Consider the following 18964-nt stretch of genomic DNA (forward strand, 5'->3'; position numbering starts at 1 on the left):
TATAGCATCCAAATTACCCAAATTACCCCTTTACCCACATAACAAATAATCAGTTGGCCATACTCTTAAATGAAAATAAGACAAGAGACAATGTTTCAACAATGTATTAGAAACATTTTAGAGGACCAGATTACCAAAATGCAGCCTCAAACAAGTGAATAACAATAACAACACCAAAAAGTTCTCCCATTTCCACTTATGTCAGTAGACTAAAAAAAAAAAAAAATAAAAAGCCCAAAGCAAACAAAGAGAAGTTGAAGTCTCCTACTGAGTTACTTAAATAAGCATCCTGGATTCCAGAGGTGCTTAAGCAGCTGCACCTCTCTCTCATCTTATCTCCTCAACATGTATCACAGCTGGAAATGTGAGCTTGGTTTCCTCATAACTAGGAGGTAACAAAGGACATTTAATTAGCCAAGGGTTCACCTTAGGGGCTTTGTTTTAGTAAGCACAGTGATGACTGAAGGGATTAGAGGGGATTAGCCTCGCTCTGTGGAGGACAGGGCCTAATTTTTATGCTTAACCTGCCTCATCTATGGAACTGGCAGCCAAGAAGCAGAACAGGGATAAAGGTAAGTGATGACCCAGGATGTGCAGGGCACTGAAATCCTCTCTGCATCACCAGAAAGGTTGAAAACAGTAGTGCCCTGAGACACACAGTTAGCTGTATGCCAATAAATGACTGCAGAAATGGCATGGGAGGAATTGTAAAAAGAAAACAAATGCCTCCTGTATGACCTATGACATGATATTTAATACTCACTTTTATGAGAAAAACAATTCAAGCGTTACTCGTTTGCTGAAACATGCAAAAATCCCAAATAAACAAAAAAAATCACAAACTAAAGACAAAGCAAAAAAGAAAACCCCAAAGAAACCACAAAAAACCTAAAACAAACAAACAAAACCACAAAAAAAACCCTCTAAAGAAAAAACAAACCCACCAAGCTAAATGGCAAACAAAAAGCCATTTTCTAGTCACCCTTATAGAGCTAATTCAGATGCACGTATTCAACTGCACTGGGTACACCTCATATCCCTGCAACACATAATTTGCCTTCAGCTGTAGTGGAATACCTTCACTTCCCATACAATCAAATGCTAAGCAGACTCTACAAATACCTGGTATATTTTAGGACTGTTAATCTTCTACCACACGTTCACCTAAATACGCAAAATGCTGCCTGACATTGTTCATGCATTTACTCCCATCAAACCTACAGCCTTATGCTCCCTCAGCGACTAAATAACAAGGCATCAAAAACATGCAGTGTCTTCTAAGTTTACCCATGTTACTATTTCTTCCTCTGACTGCACAGACAGGTCAACTGGATGAGCCATTTCTTGTCATCGTCCCCCCTTACAACCACAGCTCCCCCAGGTCAACCAAAGCAGTCCTTTCAGCACAGATAACACATACAGCCAAGCTGCCTGTAGGAAATTATCACTGGCTTTTTTCTTAAACTCCAGGGTGGGAGGGATCAAAATTCAGTGAGAGTGGCATTAATTCTTCATTATACGGTTTTCTGAAGTTAGGATTTTGATAAAATTGATGTTCTGGAAGAGTAGATGTAACTACATTAATAGATAATTTCTGTTTCAGTAAGGCAAGAGACTTACTGTTTGCTTTGTTCTAGTACAAAAAAACTCGCTGATGGACTTTTGAGCAAAATATCTAGACTGAGCTCGATACTCAGCTTCACTTCTGCATAATGGAATTAACAGCAGAATTATTCACTGCTTCTCTGATCAATGGTTTGATTTCTAAATTCATTTGAGTATTAACAGCCTCTGGGTTATCACAATTCTTACATGACTGTGTAAATATTTAATAGTCAGTGATAGTTCCTTGAAAAGAGGATAATTTTCACTTGTTTTAGCAAGGAATCACTATTACTAGAATTTTTCCTCTCCCCATTAACTGAAGGGTTCATTGTCCTCTTGGCTGTGATCTCAGTGCAGATCTCACTGCACCTTTTAAATTTAGGTCATCAGATTACAAGATTGGTGCCTTGGTGTGGCTGAGGTGCCCTTCTTTTAAATATATAGTACTGCTATTGGATTCAAGGGGCACAGTAGAGTAGCACTGAGCACACTAAATATCTCCCCTCTGAGCAGTTATTTTTTTCATTTAGACTATCAGACTATTTTTCAGATGCCAAATTAGATTAGATTTCACTCTGACACTTTAAACCAGTGTCAGAAGAACTTCTGCCTACGTCCTGCAAGTTCAATCATGCAGTTGTGCAACTGACAGTGGACCATCATTATTTTTAATTTATTACTTCAGAGCTTTTTTTTTTGTTTCTCAAAGCATAAATCCCTATTTCTGTCCACACAGGATTACAAAGCATCGGTACAAACTGAATGTTTGTTTGGTACATTATTCTCTGGAGGCAGATACGCACCTAAATACCCAATGATACATGACAGGGGTTTTCTGGTGCTTTTAATCTTCAGAGGATTTCCAGCAAGTTCACAATGTCGATCTGCATCTGAGAATTTTAAAGAACAAAACTCAGTTTAATTTTTTTACCATTACAAATAGAATTAGGACACACCAACCACTTTCTGTCTTGCATTTTTGACACAAATTTCTCTTTTCCTTTTAGCCCATATTGACCTTTTTTTAAATCAATACTTATAATGATGGATATTTAAAGGCAGGATGTGTTCTCATTCATGCAAGTGATCTTATGATTATTCTTTTTTTTTTTTAAAAAAAGTTAATGTAAGTTTTACCACCATTTTGATTGCATTTTTTGCTTACAAAGCAAATAAAAAGCCAGCTAGGCAAATGAAACACAGATGAAAGCATGAGCACTAAATGAAATGCAGCTCTGGCTATTAAAAGTAATTTACATTGAATTCTTTATTGTTTTTTACAAGCTTCTTTGTCTCTAAATGGGGTAATAGAGAGGTAAGGATTTAAAGCTGGCACTACTGACTTGTCATGTCTTACTTGCATAATGGTGATTCATATAATGCTTAATAAGTAAAATGGAACTAAGGGGTTATCACGGCTTGAGGCAAAAACAACCAACCAACCAAAGCAACTCCTTCATGGTAAACTTTTGAACAAAGTGGCCAGTTGAAACCAAGTATTGTAAAGCTCAAAGGTCTCAAAGATTGTAACTTTCTCAAAGATTGTAACTTTCTGCAAATTACATGAAAACTAACAGTGCAGTAACTGCCTTAAATTTCATGCTACTGCTATGAACTCACACCTCTAAAGGCACTCTGAATACACAAGCAGAGGTTCCATGTTTGTCCCAAACATAAAGTGTTACTATGAAGAGGTTCATGTTTAGACAGTGAAGTCAATCAGCTTAAGGCAAAAATTTACAAGGCACTAGGTTTCAGCAAATAGTTCCAAAACTACTGGAAATATATTAACAAAACTGCACTCCTACCCACCTGTACTCCTTTCTTTCTACAGGTTTCACACATGCAGATCTGCATTTCCTTTACAGGAGGTACACATTATAAATAGATTATAATCACAAATCCACCCTGTGTTTTATCAGACTGCTCATGTTTCCTTCATTCCAGCACATGAGATGGAGTACACAGTCACAGGAAGAAGATAAGACACTATGTAGAATTATTTATAATCTTATATTTTATGGAGCTCTGTGCAAAAACCATGAAGGTTCTGAATCCATAGACAATTACTGAAATAAATATTTCACATGTTCAGAGATGTTTTCAGTGCAGCAGACAATGCACAGCTTACTTCAATATATGTGGAAAACTACTTGAAATTCTGGAAATGCCAACTGGTATTTGGGCAGCCCAAAGCTTCCAGAGCCTTAATGCTGAGTACACGAAGCACTTTATTATTTTCTCTAAATAACAAAATATACTGTTACATAGGGGGAAAAAATGCACAAACCTGGTGCCTTGAATATTTTTAATATTCTGCAACACCTGAAGTATTTTAAGTGACAGGGTAGAACAGTGTCTCTCCACTGACTCCCTCAGTAAAACAAGCACAGGCTATACAGTATTTTATAGTTACTTTGAGAATACCAAAGAATTGCCTAAGAAGTAATCAGCAGGAACATTTTCCATCTACGTGTCTTCACTGTAAAAAAAGACATTAAATCCTGGAGATGTATTAATATGGTAACTGGGAATACAGACTGCAAAGACAGCACAATTTCCATGTTTGAGGTAAAGCACATTCACCAAAGGTGAGTATTACAGAGTACACCTATCTATTAAAGCTGTTAAGTATTTTTAACAGCAGCAAACTTTGATCCACAATACTTTGTACTCCCATACAAAGTGCAATAAAGTTTATGATCTCTAGGCACAACACACAGAAAACCACAGAAGTTAGGTTGTGCATCAATTTCAAGTGTAAAACCATTGAATAAAAAACAAGTCCTAAAATCAAATATGAGCATCCACATGCAATAAAATTCTAAGATCAGTGAAACAGTGGAAGCTAAGAGAAAAATTGTGTTTATTAAAAAAGAAGTATTATATTTCATAGTGTATTTTTCAAACATAGCAAAAGCAGAAAATGTGCTAGTGCCTGTAGCAAAAGGTGATGAACGTGTGAGGAAAATCTTCAGGAAATACAAAGGCACAGCAGAAAAGCTGAATGCATTCCTTGCATCAGCATTCACTACAGAAGCACTTAAAGATCACTTCCAAAATAATTTTATGAGGAAAGTATGAGAACTGTGTCACAACAAAGACTCCATAGGAAATATTTCAAACGAATGGGTTAATGAATAAAAACAAGTTACCAGGACCAGGTGGAATTCTGCTGAGGACATATGCTGCTGGTGTTTAATGAATGCTTAAACAGTCTTGATTCAAGAGAACAAAAACAGGGCAAATGCGATAACATTCTTCACTAAGTAGGTCTGCAGAGCGGCAAAAGGGTTGCACTATTAATAGAGGCACACAGTTAAATATGGAAACATCAAGGGAGCCAACAAAGACCTTGCAGAGGGGAAAACACGTTTAGTGTGCTCTCATGACTCAGTGTTGTGTCCTTGCCACAAGAAGGACAGCGCACGGGAGCTTATGAGCACACGCACACCCAGCACTGCCACGGATGTCACCTGTGCCCTCAGCCCATGTGAAACAACAGCCAGACTCCATGCTGAGTTCTGGGATCCCCACTACATAAGATATATGGACACACTGGACCACATTCATCTGCTGGAGAGTCCCCAGACTGGTTGGAAGCTGGAGTACAGGACATACGCAGAGTCCAAGGGACTGGGTCTGGTCAGCCTTGGGACAAGAAGCATGAGGGGAGATGTGACTGCCCCCGGAACCTCCTAGCAGTGGAGCAGAGAGACACCAAACCAGACCCTTCTCAGAGGAAAGCAGGGATAGGATAACCTATCACTGCTCTCTGTGGCAGCAGCTACAAGCTGGGAGACAGGAGATTATTAGACTTCAGGAAAAAATTATTTACCCAGAGATTGATCAAACACTGGAACAGGTGCCCAGAGAAGTTGCACAGTCTCCATCCTTGGAGATACAAAACGCTCATCCGGACAAAAGGTTCACGAGCACATGAACTTTATGCAAGAGGTGGGATTAGAGACCTCCAGGGGTCCCCTCCTACGTACAGCATAGTCCTATAAACCAGTAACTGCCAGGGTCATAAGTTTGCCAGGATCCTCTGAAGGGATCGTGACATGTACACATGCAGCTGATCTGGCATCCAACTTGGCATTTCAATGAGCTTTTAACAAACTCTGTCACCAAAGACCTCTGCTGCCCAGATGTTACAGGGTAAAAGTTCATTTTCAGGGATTGGAACCTTATTAAAATTAACTGTCTATGTAATCCCCAAAGGATCTGTGCTGTTCAACATAAAAAACATCTGGAAAAGAGGTGATTAGAGAGTTAAAATTTCCTGATAAGAAGTTTCTGAGCATAATCAAAGCTAAAACTGATTGCAAAGGATATCATCAGCATAAAACACCACATGTAAATTAATTCTTAAGGGGTAAAATGCCTGTAACACACACACATAATGATGGGTTCTACACCATCACCAAGCAGAAGAGAATTTATGAAGTCAGTACTCTCTAAAATTATGAGAAACCTGTATCTTGAAGTGCACATAATTTGGGGCACCATAACCTAAAGAAGATACAGTACTACTAGAAAAACTCCAGGAAACAACATTACAAACCACAGTGTGAAACATTCTTAATGAGGTTTTGAACAGACCAAGTTCTTGACCTGGAAAAGTGATGACTATTGTGGGTATTACAGAGGCGAATGAAATCATGAATGCTTTGAAGAAGATGATATCAAATGAGGTTGTGTTTTTAGATCTGAAAGTACTTTTTTAATGATTCCCTTTTTTCAAACTGATTTGTAGGTCTCTTAGACTCTCATTGTCAAGTTATTCGTCTCTGACATTTCATCATCCCTCTATCAAAATTCCAATTATCTAATGAATGTACTGTGCCCTCTGTATTCCCTGAATTGTATTCTTCTTAGAAACTTTGGGGGAAAAATAGTGTGCTCTTTCCATTATTTTTCTGGATAGTAAAATGTGGCACAAATTGTACTCAAAGATAATGGAGGAAAATATTTTCATCCTAGATGCAGCCAAAAACTCTTCTGCAGCTATCAAAATCAAATCACAGTTTGTGAAAGAATATCCATAAATGTTACTCACTTCAGATGAATGGGTAGTTTTATGTCAGTAAAATATAAGCTCTATGCTAACAAAGTCAAATCAGTAACATTTTGCATATTCTACCTAGTTTCGACTTGTCTTTGTTTCATCAAATGAGATCACAAGAAAGTCCTGTGTACGAAAATTGTTAATAAATCTGAAGATTCAAAGGTATGATAAGTTTTCATCATGAGCAGTATATCCATTCCCCAGTAACAATATATATTATACAGGCAATATATTACCAGGCACTGAAAACATTTCGACAATCATGTCTACACAGACAGCATGTAGTTATCCAGATTTAACTTGCTATAATTAATACATATATCTATATTGATAAAGCTATATCCAAACAGTGGAATAAAACAATCCATCAAAATATCCCTGTGCTGAAGTAAAAATGCTTGCAGACACATGGCTCACTGCCAGCCATTCATCAACCTGCTTGTAAGCTGGGAACAGATCCAATCTTGCCAGTGACTGTCGAGAAGAATGCCCACTTTGCTTTCGTCTAATGAAGAGACCTTCCACAGACGGGACAGTTTTGCTTCACATTCTAAAAAACAGGCAATATATTCAACCTAAAAGGTAGGTAGTGCATGAGATTTAAAGCCTTAGAATTTCCTCTTACCAAAGCAGTTCACCAATTCTAATTATTCCTGAAAATCCATCAGACAAGTTTATTGTCAACAACTCCAGAGAGTCGATTATGTTCAGGCAGAACAAAGTTCGAAGTTTCCATGACGGGTTGTGCTCCCAGCAGGAGGTGTTGTGACTTCTCAACCTCCTGGTGGCCATTCCTAGATTCAGCTGGGAAGTAAATGCACCATCACCACCACTTCCTGCTGGCATCTGAGCAGAGGTCATGCTATAGGGTTCATTATTGAGAAAAATCTGATTCTCTACACTAACCAAAGGAATAAAGAACACCAAGTCGGACCTTGTTTTCTGCCAGTGGATATAATGGGCTGAGCAAGCTGATGTGGGTGGAATTACAATAATAGAAAATGTTCTGTCGAAATCTGGTTTTGCCTAAAAGATGGTTGGGCCTGAGGTTAGCGTTCTCAGACGCTTTCATGCTCCTCTGAGACAACAGAAGTATCTGCAGATGCATTCGGGTGGAATGCAAAAACCTATCTATTTTATGAGTAAGTTTTGACATGCTGGTTCAGTCAGTCTTCCTCAGAACTGGGAATCAGTTTCATTTACAACCTGGCACTTCAACAAATTACACAAGAGCAAGGGGGCATAAAACCTGTTACACTGCTGGCATAAGTGCCCTACCAATCCTTCCATCGTCAGGTTTTATGGTTTCTTGGTGTTGTTATAGTGCCTAATGCAATAAAGTTGTGAAACACAGTTACAGTTTCAAGAACTGGTTTGGCACACACAAAGCATCAGGTGAGTCTGACATAGCACGTAATCAGCCATTAGATTCAAGTTTCAGCACACCAACAACTTGGAAAACAAATTCCAAATCATGTCTTGAACGTCCTAACACCATCTCATGACATATCACATCATGAGTGACCTGCTACTCTGGCCACGTTATTATCTAAGCATATCTGTAACTTTATCTGTAACTTACAGATATTCATTCAATATTGTAACTACTCCTCCGATTCAGCATAGGAGATAATTTCTGTTAATTTAGTATCTCATTTAAAAATTTAAATTTAAATTACTTGCTTCAAGATAACCTTAGAAAAAGATTCAGGGCATTCTTAGGAAAAGAGAGACTATTTAGTTCTAACATTAAAATCTACAGAGTGCATTGAGCAGAGGTCACCAGATCTAAGTACAGGAATAAAACTACAAAACCTTTTTTTTTTTTTTACTTACTTATTAATCTTTACTAGACAAGAATATGGCAATGACAATGCAGGTAAGAACACTGTAATTATTCCAGAGAGAGAGATTGCCAGAAACAGAATGTGTGTGTGTGTGTGTGTGTGCGCATATCTCTGTGTGTGTGTGCATATCTCTGTGTGTGTACAGAGAAAAGTGAGTTATTGCAGTTGAGGTATAATCTGGTTTCTACCATTAGAGAATTATTTTGATGTTGTATTCAAAAAGCCCTGGCAAGTGTGACTTTTTTTTTTCTTCAGTCTATGTTAGGTCTAATCAGGAAGCATCAGAATTCAAAAAGACAAATTGCAAGGTCCAAAAATTGCTTTAAGCAAAAAGAATTATGAAAGACAGAGATTACAGGTAAAAAAAAAAAAATCTTTCTGCTCACTGTCAATTTGATGTGGCACTTTTTCACTCTAAGAAACAAAGAGGAAGCACTCGCAGCAATGCCAGTCTGATACAAGAACGTTTCCCCCTGAAAAGCTCAGCTTTTCACTCCTCTCTTTAAAAGCTGAACTGTGTATTTAACATTTGTTCTAATATGATGACTAACCATTGAATGAAACCCTTTTCATCTATTTTTTTCTCCTCCTTAACCAAAGATTTCTTCTTCTTTTGAATTCTGTTACTGCAGTAGGTGAGAAGAAATAGGCATATGGACAAAAAGAATCAAGGTTCAAGTGAAATTAGAAGTTTTCCCCCAAGCTTCAGAATAAACAGAAATTTAAAGGTATAATACTTCCCTCTCCCAAAGTAACTTTTACTTTGGATTGAGAATTAAAAATATAATCCTACTCCACCCTCCACACTTCTTCCATGAGGTACAACTCATTTTATTCACACAGTGGACACACAGTTTCCTTAAATCTGGAAGTTGCTCCTGACTTGCATAGGTTTAAAAGAAGAAAGAAAATGGTCAAAAGGACAACTAAAAAATTAGACAAGGACAATGAACAAAAATATTCACCAAGCTTTGGATGCCTGTAGAAGCAGGTGAAGAGTTTGTATGTGAATAATAGCTGATGTTCAAGTACATAAAAGGAAAATAATTACTCAAAATCAAATTTTAAGCCTCCATGGAGTAGACTTCTTATAATCAACACTGACATCATCAGCATCCCAGCTAAATATGTTGGGAAAACATTTGGCATTTATCTAGTAAGCGTGGTTATAAAATTTTATATTCTAAAAAGGTCTCTTCAATTCTAATACAATTGACAGTACTATGAGCCAGGATGGCTCATCTCGGAATATCAAGCATCTGCTCCAAGAAGCGTATCTATGGAAGACTGGGACACATAACCAGACAGCGTGAACAGTAAAACAACGTGCTTAGTGCAGATACAAAAGCTGTTGAAATATTCAGTGACTTTGCAGCAGAACTAACACACATATGCACATGAGGAGACTTACTGTTGCTATCTACAATAACTCATATCCTTTTGTAATATTACTAGCAAATTCACCAGTTCTTTATATTTTTGTTATAAAAAAACCTAGCATAATACAGAATTTTATTTAAAACTAAAATTTAAAACTGGAACAGACAAAACCAAAATGATGTCGTTATGATGTAATAATAAACATGGCTATCACCACCACCTGATCATCACAGTGACAAGGGGCTGTATTACACACCACACTTAAATTCTTCACAGATTTCATAGAATATTATGAGTTGGAAGGGACACACAAAGATCACTGAGTCCAACTCTTAAGTGAATGGTCCATACAGGGATTGAACCCCAATCTTGGTTTATCAGCACCACACTCAGATCAACTGAGCTAATCCCCAGCTCCTGAGTCTTTTACCAACTCACCAAGAAAAAGTAGATGTTCAGATCTGTACTTTCTGCTCAGTGAAAGAATAAATGAACAATACAAAAGCAAACTTCTTTCACAATGCCTAGCAGGAAGTATGTTTTTTTATGTCATGGCATTGATTTCCCCTTCCTGATCCCACTTTTTTTAATGGTAATTTTTGTAAGGGATAACAGTTTTCCCCTTTTTAATTAATTTGAAATGTTTCCCTGGCCTAAATCTGTTCAAGGCAGCAAGAAATCCAATGTGTAGGTGATATGCTGGACAAATGAAAAAAAAAAAAAAGTGAAAAGCAAAAGTGTATAGACAAGAAATGTTTATTGAAAAAGAAAATAAAATTAAAAGACAAAAATGGGTGGAGAGCACAGCACACAGAACTAAGAATTAAAAAAACATCTTACATTCTGCCTTAATGGCAGCACAGTTAATAGGGACAAAGGGACGTCTTGCTGCCTGCCGCAGCCGGAGGGTATTTTTGCAGACCTGACGGGCCAGTTTTGTCCAACACGTCGTGTGAAGAAAGAAAGCTTGACGTGTTTTCACTGCCGACTTTGGACTTCCAGTGTTACGAACTGGAGTTCCCTGTGTGGCCTGCCGGGACATGTGAGTTCTAACATGCGATTCCTACAAAAAGGAACAAAACATTTTAACAGGTACATCTGAATTACAGCATTAAAATATCCACAACTTGGACAAATTCTCAAGGTTATTAAAATAATATGCATAAGCACTATACAAAAATCTGAGGCCTATGTAGGAAGCTGTAAAACACAGAGTAGAGAACTCTATTAAGAATGGATTTATAATGCCATACCAGATGAGGTATTGCATAGTCAATTTAACATTTCATACATAACACACCATTTGATTGAGAAAATTATATTTGTCCACCAAAAATGCCTGAAGCAGATGTTTGTTTACCTAAGGCTTAGTCAAATAAAGACGTAGCAGGGCCTGCACACTTTACAGTTCTAAATAAACACAGGAAAGGGATTAAAAAAATTGAGGTTTATTCAACCAAAGTTGAACACATACATAAAAACCCCTTTTCCACTAAATACTCAAATCATAGCGGACTTGTGAAAGCCCTATGTTTCATTTTAGCAAAGTTCATCTACACAATCCTACCTCAGTAGGTTGGCTAGAAGACAGTTTATCTTCATCTGTCTGTGTAGGCATTTTCAGGCCACCATACTTCTTCCAATAAATCCAGCAAGATGCACACAACCTACATTGCATATTAGGAGGGCCCCAAGAATACCATTGGTGAGACTGTGGAGCTAAAGAAGAGAAAACAGCACAGGTGAACTGGTGCATTCACTGTAACAAATCCAAATGCTGTAATAAGTGGCTAAATATGGTCAAAATATAAGAGCATCGCATGGATAAATGTTTAATAAATTTGATATGGAGAATAAAAACTTGAATTGTTAGTTGCTTTATTTTTTACAAAAGCACCACAGAAGTCAACTCCAAATGGAAATTTTGGAAATGCTCATGTCATGCAAATTGAATACTTGTAAGTCAAGATCTACATTTGAAAAGGATAAGGACATCCTTTATTGACCTTGAAGACGCGTATGTATTTTTACCTTGTGCATGTGGAGATCCAGGACACACTAAATTAACCTTTTCTCTTTTCTTTTTGTAATCTTTCATAAGAAAACTATTCTTTAAAAAATATGATTTGAAAAACAACTAAGTATAGAACTGGAAGCTTCTATATACAAAATATGTTTTTAATTTAATTGTTGTTTAAGAAATGGGCAGCTGTAGGAATGATAAGCAAAGAACTCTTATACTGCAGGCCTTTTAAATTCTTTCCCTTTCTGGATTTTATTATATCTCATTTTCACAAAACCTCTGTTGAAGGCTGCTATTTCAAGAATTATCAGAAATGCAAAAAATACTAGAAAAAACGAACATACCCTCCCCCCCTGCCCCCCAACAACCACAAAGGGGGGAAAGATACCTCAAAACCAACCAACCAAAAAAAACCAAGCTCAAAACCCCTTCATGCTTACAGAAAAAAACAAAAATTAACTTGAATCTAGCATTCTGAAGGTAAAGGAATAATATATCAATGCCATCATATTTATAACAATCTTTCTGTACTTTGTGAATTGTTAAAAGAAAAAAAAAGTAGATCTGAATATCGACATTTAATTAATATACTGAAAGTAGCTATAATTTTAAAGTTATTTCTGCTACAGAAGTAATTGGAACTTATCCTCTATACCATGCAAATAAAAGCACATGCACTTGTTTTAAAAAACAGCACATATCAAAGTTAACCCAAACTCTTGAATTATTAAATTAAAAATATTCACTTACTATAGCAGCTTTCACAAGCCCGACCTATTACTGAGCCCTGTGCCTGGTAAGAGGCTCCCATTGCTCCATTGACTGCAGCAGGTTTCCCATTGTTGCTGGATATTTGATTGGGATTTGGTTTATTGCTTTAAATAAAAATAAATGAAAAAAAAAAAGGGTGATTTTACTAACTGGTTAGTCAACATGAAAACAAGCAGTATAATTCTGTAATTCTGATGTCTGTTGACACATGTATAAAATCTGCTCTAAACAAGATTAATTTTTGTGCTCCTCTAGTATTTTCAGAGACCTAATATGTAAGAGCTGCTTTGATACTCCAGTTTACAGATCTTTAGTGTGCTCCCATGTTTTAAGCTACTTCACAAGCTAGCAAAAGACCAAGCGTCAGGGTCAAACCATTCACAAAATCTGACCCATCACAGAATTTAGGAAGGTGCTTCTAGTCAAAAGATAAGGCTTTAAAAGTTGAGGCTGGACTTTGGACAAAGTATAGTAAGCAAGAGCAGTAACACTGCCTATAATATGACAAGGCTGTCCACCCCAGAAGAGGGTCAAAGAACTTCCTGTTTCAAGTACAGTATTTTCAAAGCTTCAACTGTGTGCATGTTAATTACTCTCAATATAATGCAAGGCTGGATACATTGACTCCTAAGATGATTAACTGTTATTTTAGGTAACATAAAATATATTCAAGATTAGTTAAAATGACTAACTGAAGAAACCTTTCCTGTGTCAAGTCTCTATTTCAAATACCAACATGTCTGTCTCCTGCCTTCTCTTTTTTCACTATATCCAGCAAGAGACACTTTTACAATTTCCACATACTCTTTATCAAGTACCTTGGGCTCAAGGTACAAGAGAAGGGATCAAGAGACAATTAAGTCTCACACATGATCTGTTGCTTAGTTACCTTCCAGAAAAGCCAAGAATCGAAAGGTATTGAGCACGGAACCTCGCGTTTACAGGAAATACTTTATGATCAAGTTCAAAAAGGTACTCAGCTCTGAGAATCAATTCTACTCAGATTTCAAATGCAATAAATCAGCCTTGAAACAGTGTTAGTGATCCACCACCCCAGATTGCACAGTTAACAATAGACATGAGGAGTCCTACCACCCTCTTACTGTAGACTAGGGATTTTGCCTTGAAATGGAGGCAAAAGACAGGTAGCAAGATAAAAACTCAAAACTCCATCATTTCAAAACACGCTTTGTCATCCAATACAGCTAGTCCCTACAGTGAACATATTGGTGAAAATCTTGAATTGCCTACACAGACCAAGGAAATTAAATTGAAAAAGCATTATGCAAAGACTGAGCACCATATGGTTTTCCTAAAGCAGCCACTTCTCTGAGAGGTTGTGGAACACTCATACTAGAGTTTTCAGCTCTCTTTTTAAAAAGTGCCACTTATTAGAGATGTGAGCTTCAAAACTCACAAAATTTCTTCAGACATGAGGCTAAACCAGTGAATTTAACAGTCTGCTGTTAGCATTATTACATCTTTTTTGGGAGAGAAAAGTCTGTATGAAATATGGAAATGAAGCTCTATTGTATGCAATTTATACAAGTCACCAAAAGCCTTGCAAAGTACTTTCTTTGGTATTCCAGTCTTCTGTTATACAAACACTCATAACAGGAACTTTGCATATATGTAAACTGAATATATCCACAGAAAGCTTAAAAAAATGTCAACTGTAATCTTTTCTCTTCTTATAATCTTGAGGAAATTATGAATATGAAAGAGGGATTATATATCTTGTTTCTGTAAACTACATGTTAACAAAAGCAGATATAGCATCGACTTTAAACCTAAAAAAACCCAGACTGAATACCCCTCAGAAAAAAAACAAGATTGCATTAATAGGATTTGTTCAAAGGTGAAAGACTTGGGGCTGTGTGCTACCTCTAATTTACAGAACATCTCTTGCCTCTAGCTGAAGAATAGACTTTATTCACAAGACAAAACTGTAATGGGAAATTATTTGATTTAATTTTGTTTTATGTAACTACTTTAACAACTGCTTCTCTTTTGAAATATTGCATTTACAGAAATATGAAGTATTTACACATATATGAAGTTACAGGGATTTGGAAGAGACTATTCTGGAAAAAAATGTTCTTTAAACAATAGGGCTCTCCTTGCTTGTGAGTAGTCCACAGATAGCACTTGATCACCTTTTGTAAAACTTCTCAGCATTCCAGACAGGCAGTTTACAGGTCATGGACAAATGGCTCAGTTAGATATGAAGGTGTCACTTAAGATAAGAATTTCTACCATTATATCTCCGTATATAACAATGAAAGTAACCATTATAAAAATAACTATGAAACTACCATGCATGTAACACCATGTTACAGTTTCGATTTTACCTGTATATTATTCAAAAAAAAAGACTTTGTTGTTATACTCACTAGGTGGGGATGTATACTTGTTTCAGTTTACTTTCTGCTTCAGCTGCTTTCAGACGTTTCTAGTTGAAAAATTAACACATTAAAATATTTTCTTATATTAAAGCATGAGATTTCATAATACTGTACACAATCCACCTTGAAATTATTTCTATTTTTTGATTTCACAAGAGCCTCCAAAACAAGTGCAGAAATCTACAAGATGAAAACCATGAAAAACAAAGTTTTCTATTTTTATTATTAATTTGAAATTATACTATACTGTCCTTTCCAGTAAAACTCACAGATCCCACATATGACAACAAAACTGTAAAAACAATAACTACCATTTATATAAATTACATCTACATAAACATGTACAACCATGTGGCTAACCTTCATTGCAGAATTAAGTAGAAAATAAATGAATGAAATTGCACACGATGAGTTCCTCATCAGTTATGTACCTCAATACTTCCTGTGCACTCTGTCCAGCCTGAGGCTGGTATTTTATAAGGAACAGTAAAGTCCACTGATTGTTAGAAATAACTAAATACCTACTTTTGTTAAATGCCATTAAAACTGTGGCTTGGGTACATCACAGTACTAGGACAGCTATGCTACTGCCAAGATAGTATGTGAATTTACTAAATAATTATGTTCTTCATACTTGCAATGAAGTCAAATCACCTTGTAGGTAGTCCTACTAACCTTAAAAATGTTGAGAAGCTTTAATTATTACCATATATTATACAGGTAACTAAGACGGTATTTGTTTTCAGCAATGGCACAAGCAAAACAGGTGTCAGATGTCTACAGGTCTGTCTATACATAAAAGATCAAGGTTTGTCTATACATAAAAGATCAAGAAAAAACATTATTTCCCTGCACTCAGACATTACTTCTGTTCCCTTGAAAAAAAATTAGGGAAAGAAGTTGAAACGTGGTCAATTATATTACAGAGGATGAAAAAAGGGGGAGACAGCCAATTAAATCAATACCACCTGACTTTCTTTATCATGTAATTAAAATTCAATTTTTCATTTCTCCTCTCTACCAGTTCTCTCTTTCATTTCTCCTCTCTGCCAATCCTCTTCTCTGCTATACACCTACTTTCTGATATCCAGTCTTTGCAAGGCTTATAATCCAGAAGAATATTTCCCACCTTGGGAACAGTATCATCAGACGACTCTGCTCTGAGTCTCTTGCCTGAGTGAGTTACAGGGTTAATCAGCTTTACTGGTCCAATAGTCTGAGTAAACCTCCCCGTGTAACCTGCTGTTCTTTTCCATTTTGGAAACTTGCCTCTGTGTTGTCCACTGACAAAACTCTCATTTATAAAAACTGCACCTTTAAGGAGCAATGTATGACAAATAGACTTCTAAGCAGTCCATGCCACAATTAATTAATTCCCATGCAACATAGAGCCCTTTTCTGTTTATCTCCAAAATAGGCTTCCCAGCTTCCCTCACTTTTTTTTTTTATAGCAGTTTGTTGCCATCCACAGGTGCCTGGTTGTGTTTGGAGCTACAGAAGTGAATTCCAATAATACTGCTGGTGCAGTTGCAGCTTTCCCCAGAGCCAGGCAAGGCAACACTTTTTACCTTCAACAGGCCCATAGCAAAAATGCAAACATAGTCTGCTCTGCCTGCAGAGGATGTCTCAACGGTGAACTCTCTCTCTGCTTCACAGCGAGCCACAGACTTTCCACAACTATCTCACTTTCCTTTTCATATTATACCCAACAACACAGAATTTGTTTTCAGCTTGAAAAAGCATGCAAAACCGCCAGTCAGCAGGTAACACACGTTCCACAGGGGATCCTAACTGTTTCCATTCTACAAAAAGAACGGGTAAATCTCATTGCACACCAAGCAGGAGCAAAAGAGGAAAACACAACAAAGGGAGAGAAACAAGGAAAGTAGCCCCAAAGCACTGTCAAAACGTAAAGGTTGTATGTAGGAAGCTTTATTAAGCCCTGATGGCAGTGTCAGTGAGAAGTGATTATATACACATTAGTTAAATTTTAGTATATTTTTAGTATTGGTATGGGGGATTGTAAGGAATGCAATTTAACAACTGCTTTCCTCCTTTATTTACTAAAGCAAATGACAAGGTGCCTTCTAAAAAAAGTCATACAATGCCATTTCAGTACAACCTATATTTTTTTACGTTAAAACTATGGCTATCATTGCTCTCTAAAAGCAATGGAACATGTCACAGCTTGAATTCACACTGACCTATCAACTTTTAAGTACCAAGAGAGAAGAAAGGATGCAAAAAGAAAGCTATCAACAGCTGCAGTTTCTGAGATGAAACTCCTGCCTGTTGAAATTTAGAGGATGAACACTCGTAAAGGTTGGAAGTTGAAACTGAAAACATTTAGACAAGAAACAAAGAACCAGTTTGTAACAAATCACTGGAGCAATGTAACAAATTGAGCTGATGCTTTACCTGGAAAAAAAAATGAATTACATCTTCAACAGTATCCCAACAGGTCTTACAGATCACATTTTAGGTGAGGTCAAACTACACTAACCCAGCTTTTTACCTGGGGTCTACTACTTTTAATCAATTAACATTGAAACTGAGTGTTTGTGTTTTTTAAGGACTTTTGTTATGAGTATCAACTTAAAAATACCCCAAGAACGGACCATTTCCATCTATGGCAGGATGTTGTGCATTTATTTAGTTACAAGTAAAACACAGGCATTTACAAGAGCATTCAAGTTGCAGATAACCAACCATAAAGCCCATGTGCTTTTCTTGTATAGAACCTAATCCCGTGAAAGGACATGCAATCTCAACACATCCCACACCTTGATCATTGTGGCAACAGATTCATAACAGAGCCCTAGAGAACTAAAAAGGGCATCTTAGTCTTTTGCCAACCACTCCAGAGCAAGTATTCCAGGAAAAAATTACAGGAAACAAGATCAGTCTCTGAGCAACCTAAGAGTGTTGACAAAAGACAATTTGCGCTTCATTTTATCCTTAGTCCATGGCTTTCAGTATGGATAAAATCTTTTTATCTGATTCTTAAAGATGATCTCTTGTGCAATCCTTAAGAGCTGACAAGCACAGCAAATCTCTGCTGGCAGTACCTTTCTAGGACAAAAATCAACAGTGCAAAAAAAGTGTTAATAGTGAAATGAATGGTGACAAACACAGAAAAATATGCTTTTATATAGAACATATTATTTGCTATTTGTATTATCCATAGAACTAAAAGGTCCTCACAATAGTCCAAGACTCTCCTATGTGGTAAAAGACTTTTACCCTTCTTTCCATACACTGACAAGTTGATGTAGAAACACTTTTCAAATAAACTTGAACAACCTCAAGCAATCATCCTTCTGATACACTTAATCAACAACTCCAAAAATCCATCTAACAGTACAGCTGTAGTTATTAGAGCAAAAAAAAAGTATTTTCAACACACTGTACATAACATTGCATGTAATCATGCAGCAAATAAATGAGCTACAAAATTAAACATTAAATCAGAAATTAAAATGGAATACTTTAAAATATTTTATATGTCTAAATCAAGGAGTAAATATAGAAAGTACAATATACAAAAAGCACCAACACTGAAATTTTGCCTAAACCTGCTAAAAATATCAATATTTATCAATAGTATTGGTACTCAATATAAACTTATGTTTCTTCTCCAGAGCAACCCAAACAGTTGAACATTCAATAGAAGGATGAACACCTCCACCGTGTGCAGAATGGTCTCAATTTTGGTTTTAAATGCTGGCAATGCCAAAGTAATGTTTTATCAGGAAGTATCAATAATGGGTTCATAACAGTAGCAGCCACTTTAACGCAAAGTATTTTCCCTTTTCCTTCAGTGCCATAGCAGAGCTTCACAGACTAAACCATTTACTCTGTA

At 36.6% G+C, this 18964-nt stretch overlaps 1 protein-coding gene across 1 annotated transcript in view; it reads right to left on the reverse strand.

Annotated features, from left to right (window-relative positions):
- Positions 1-18964, reverse strand: part of LOC114070795 (metastasis-associated protein MTA3) — a gene marked incomplete at both ends in the record, with an annotated part of 68809 nt that overhangs the window by 12927 nt on the left and 36918 nt on the right. The window contains 5 exons of the mRNA XM_027908382.1: positions 2409-2495; positions 10744-10966; positions 11471-11622; positions 12677-12801; positions 15091-15149. Of these exons, the coding sequence (XP_027764183.1) occupies positions 2409-2495; positions 10744-10966; positions 11471-11622; positions 12677-12801; positions 15091-15149 (646 nt within the window). The remainder of the gene's footprint in view (positions 1-2408; positions 2496-10743; positions 10967-11470; positions 11623-12676; positions 12802-15090; positions 15150-18964) is intronic.

This window comes from Empidonax traillii, unplaced genomic scaffold (assembly GCF_003031625.1).
Source record: "Empidonax traillii isolate 1590-97213 ecotype Southwest subspecies unplaced genomic scaffold, ASM303162v1 scaffold1690:size75429, whole genome shotgun sequence".
NCBI classification, from domain to species: domain Eukaryota; kingdom Metazoa; phylum Chordata; class Aves; order Passeriformes; family Tyrannidae; genus Empidonax; species Empidonax traillii.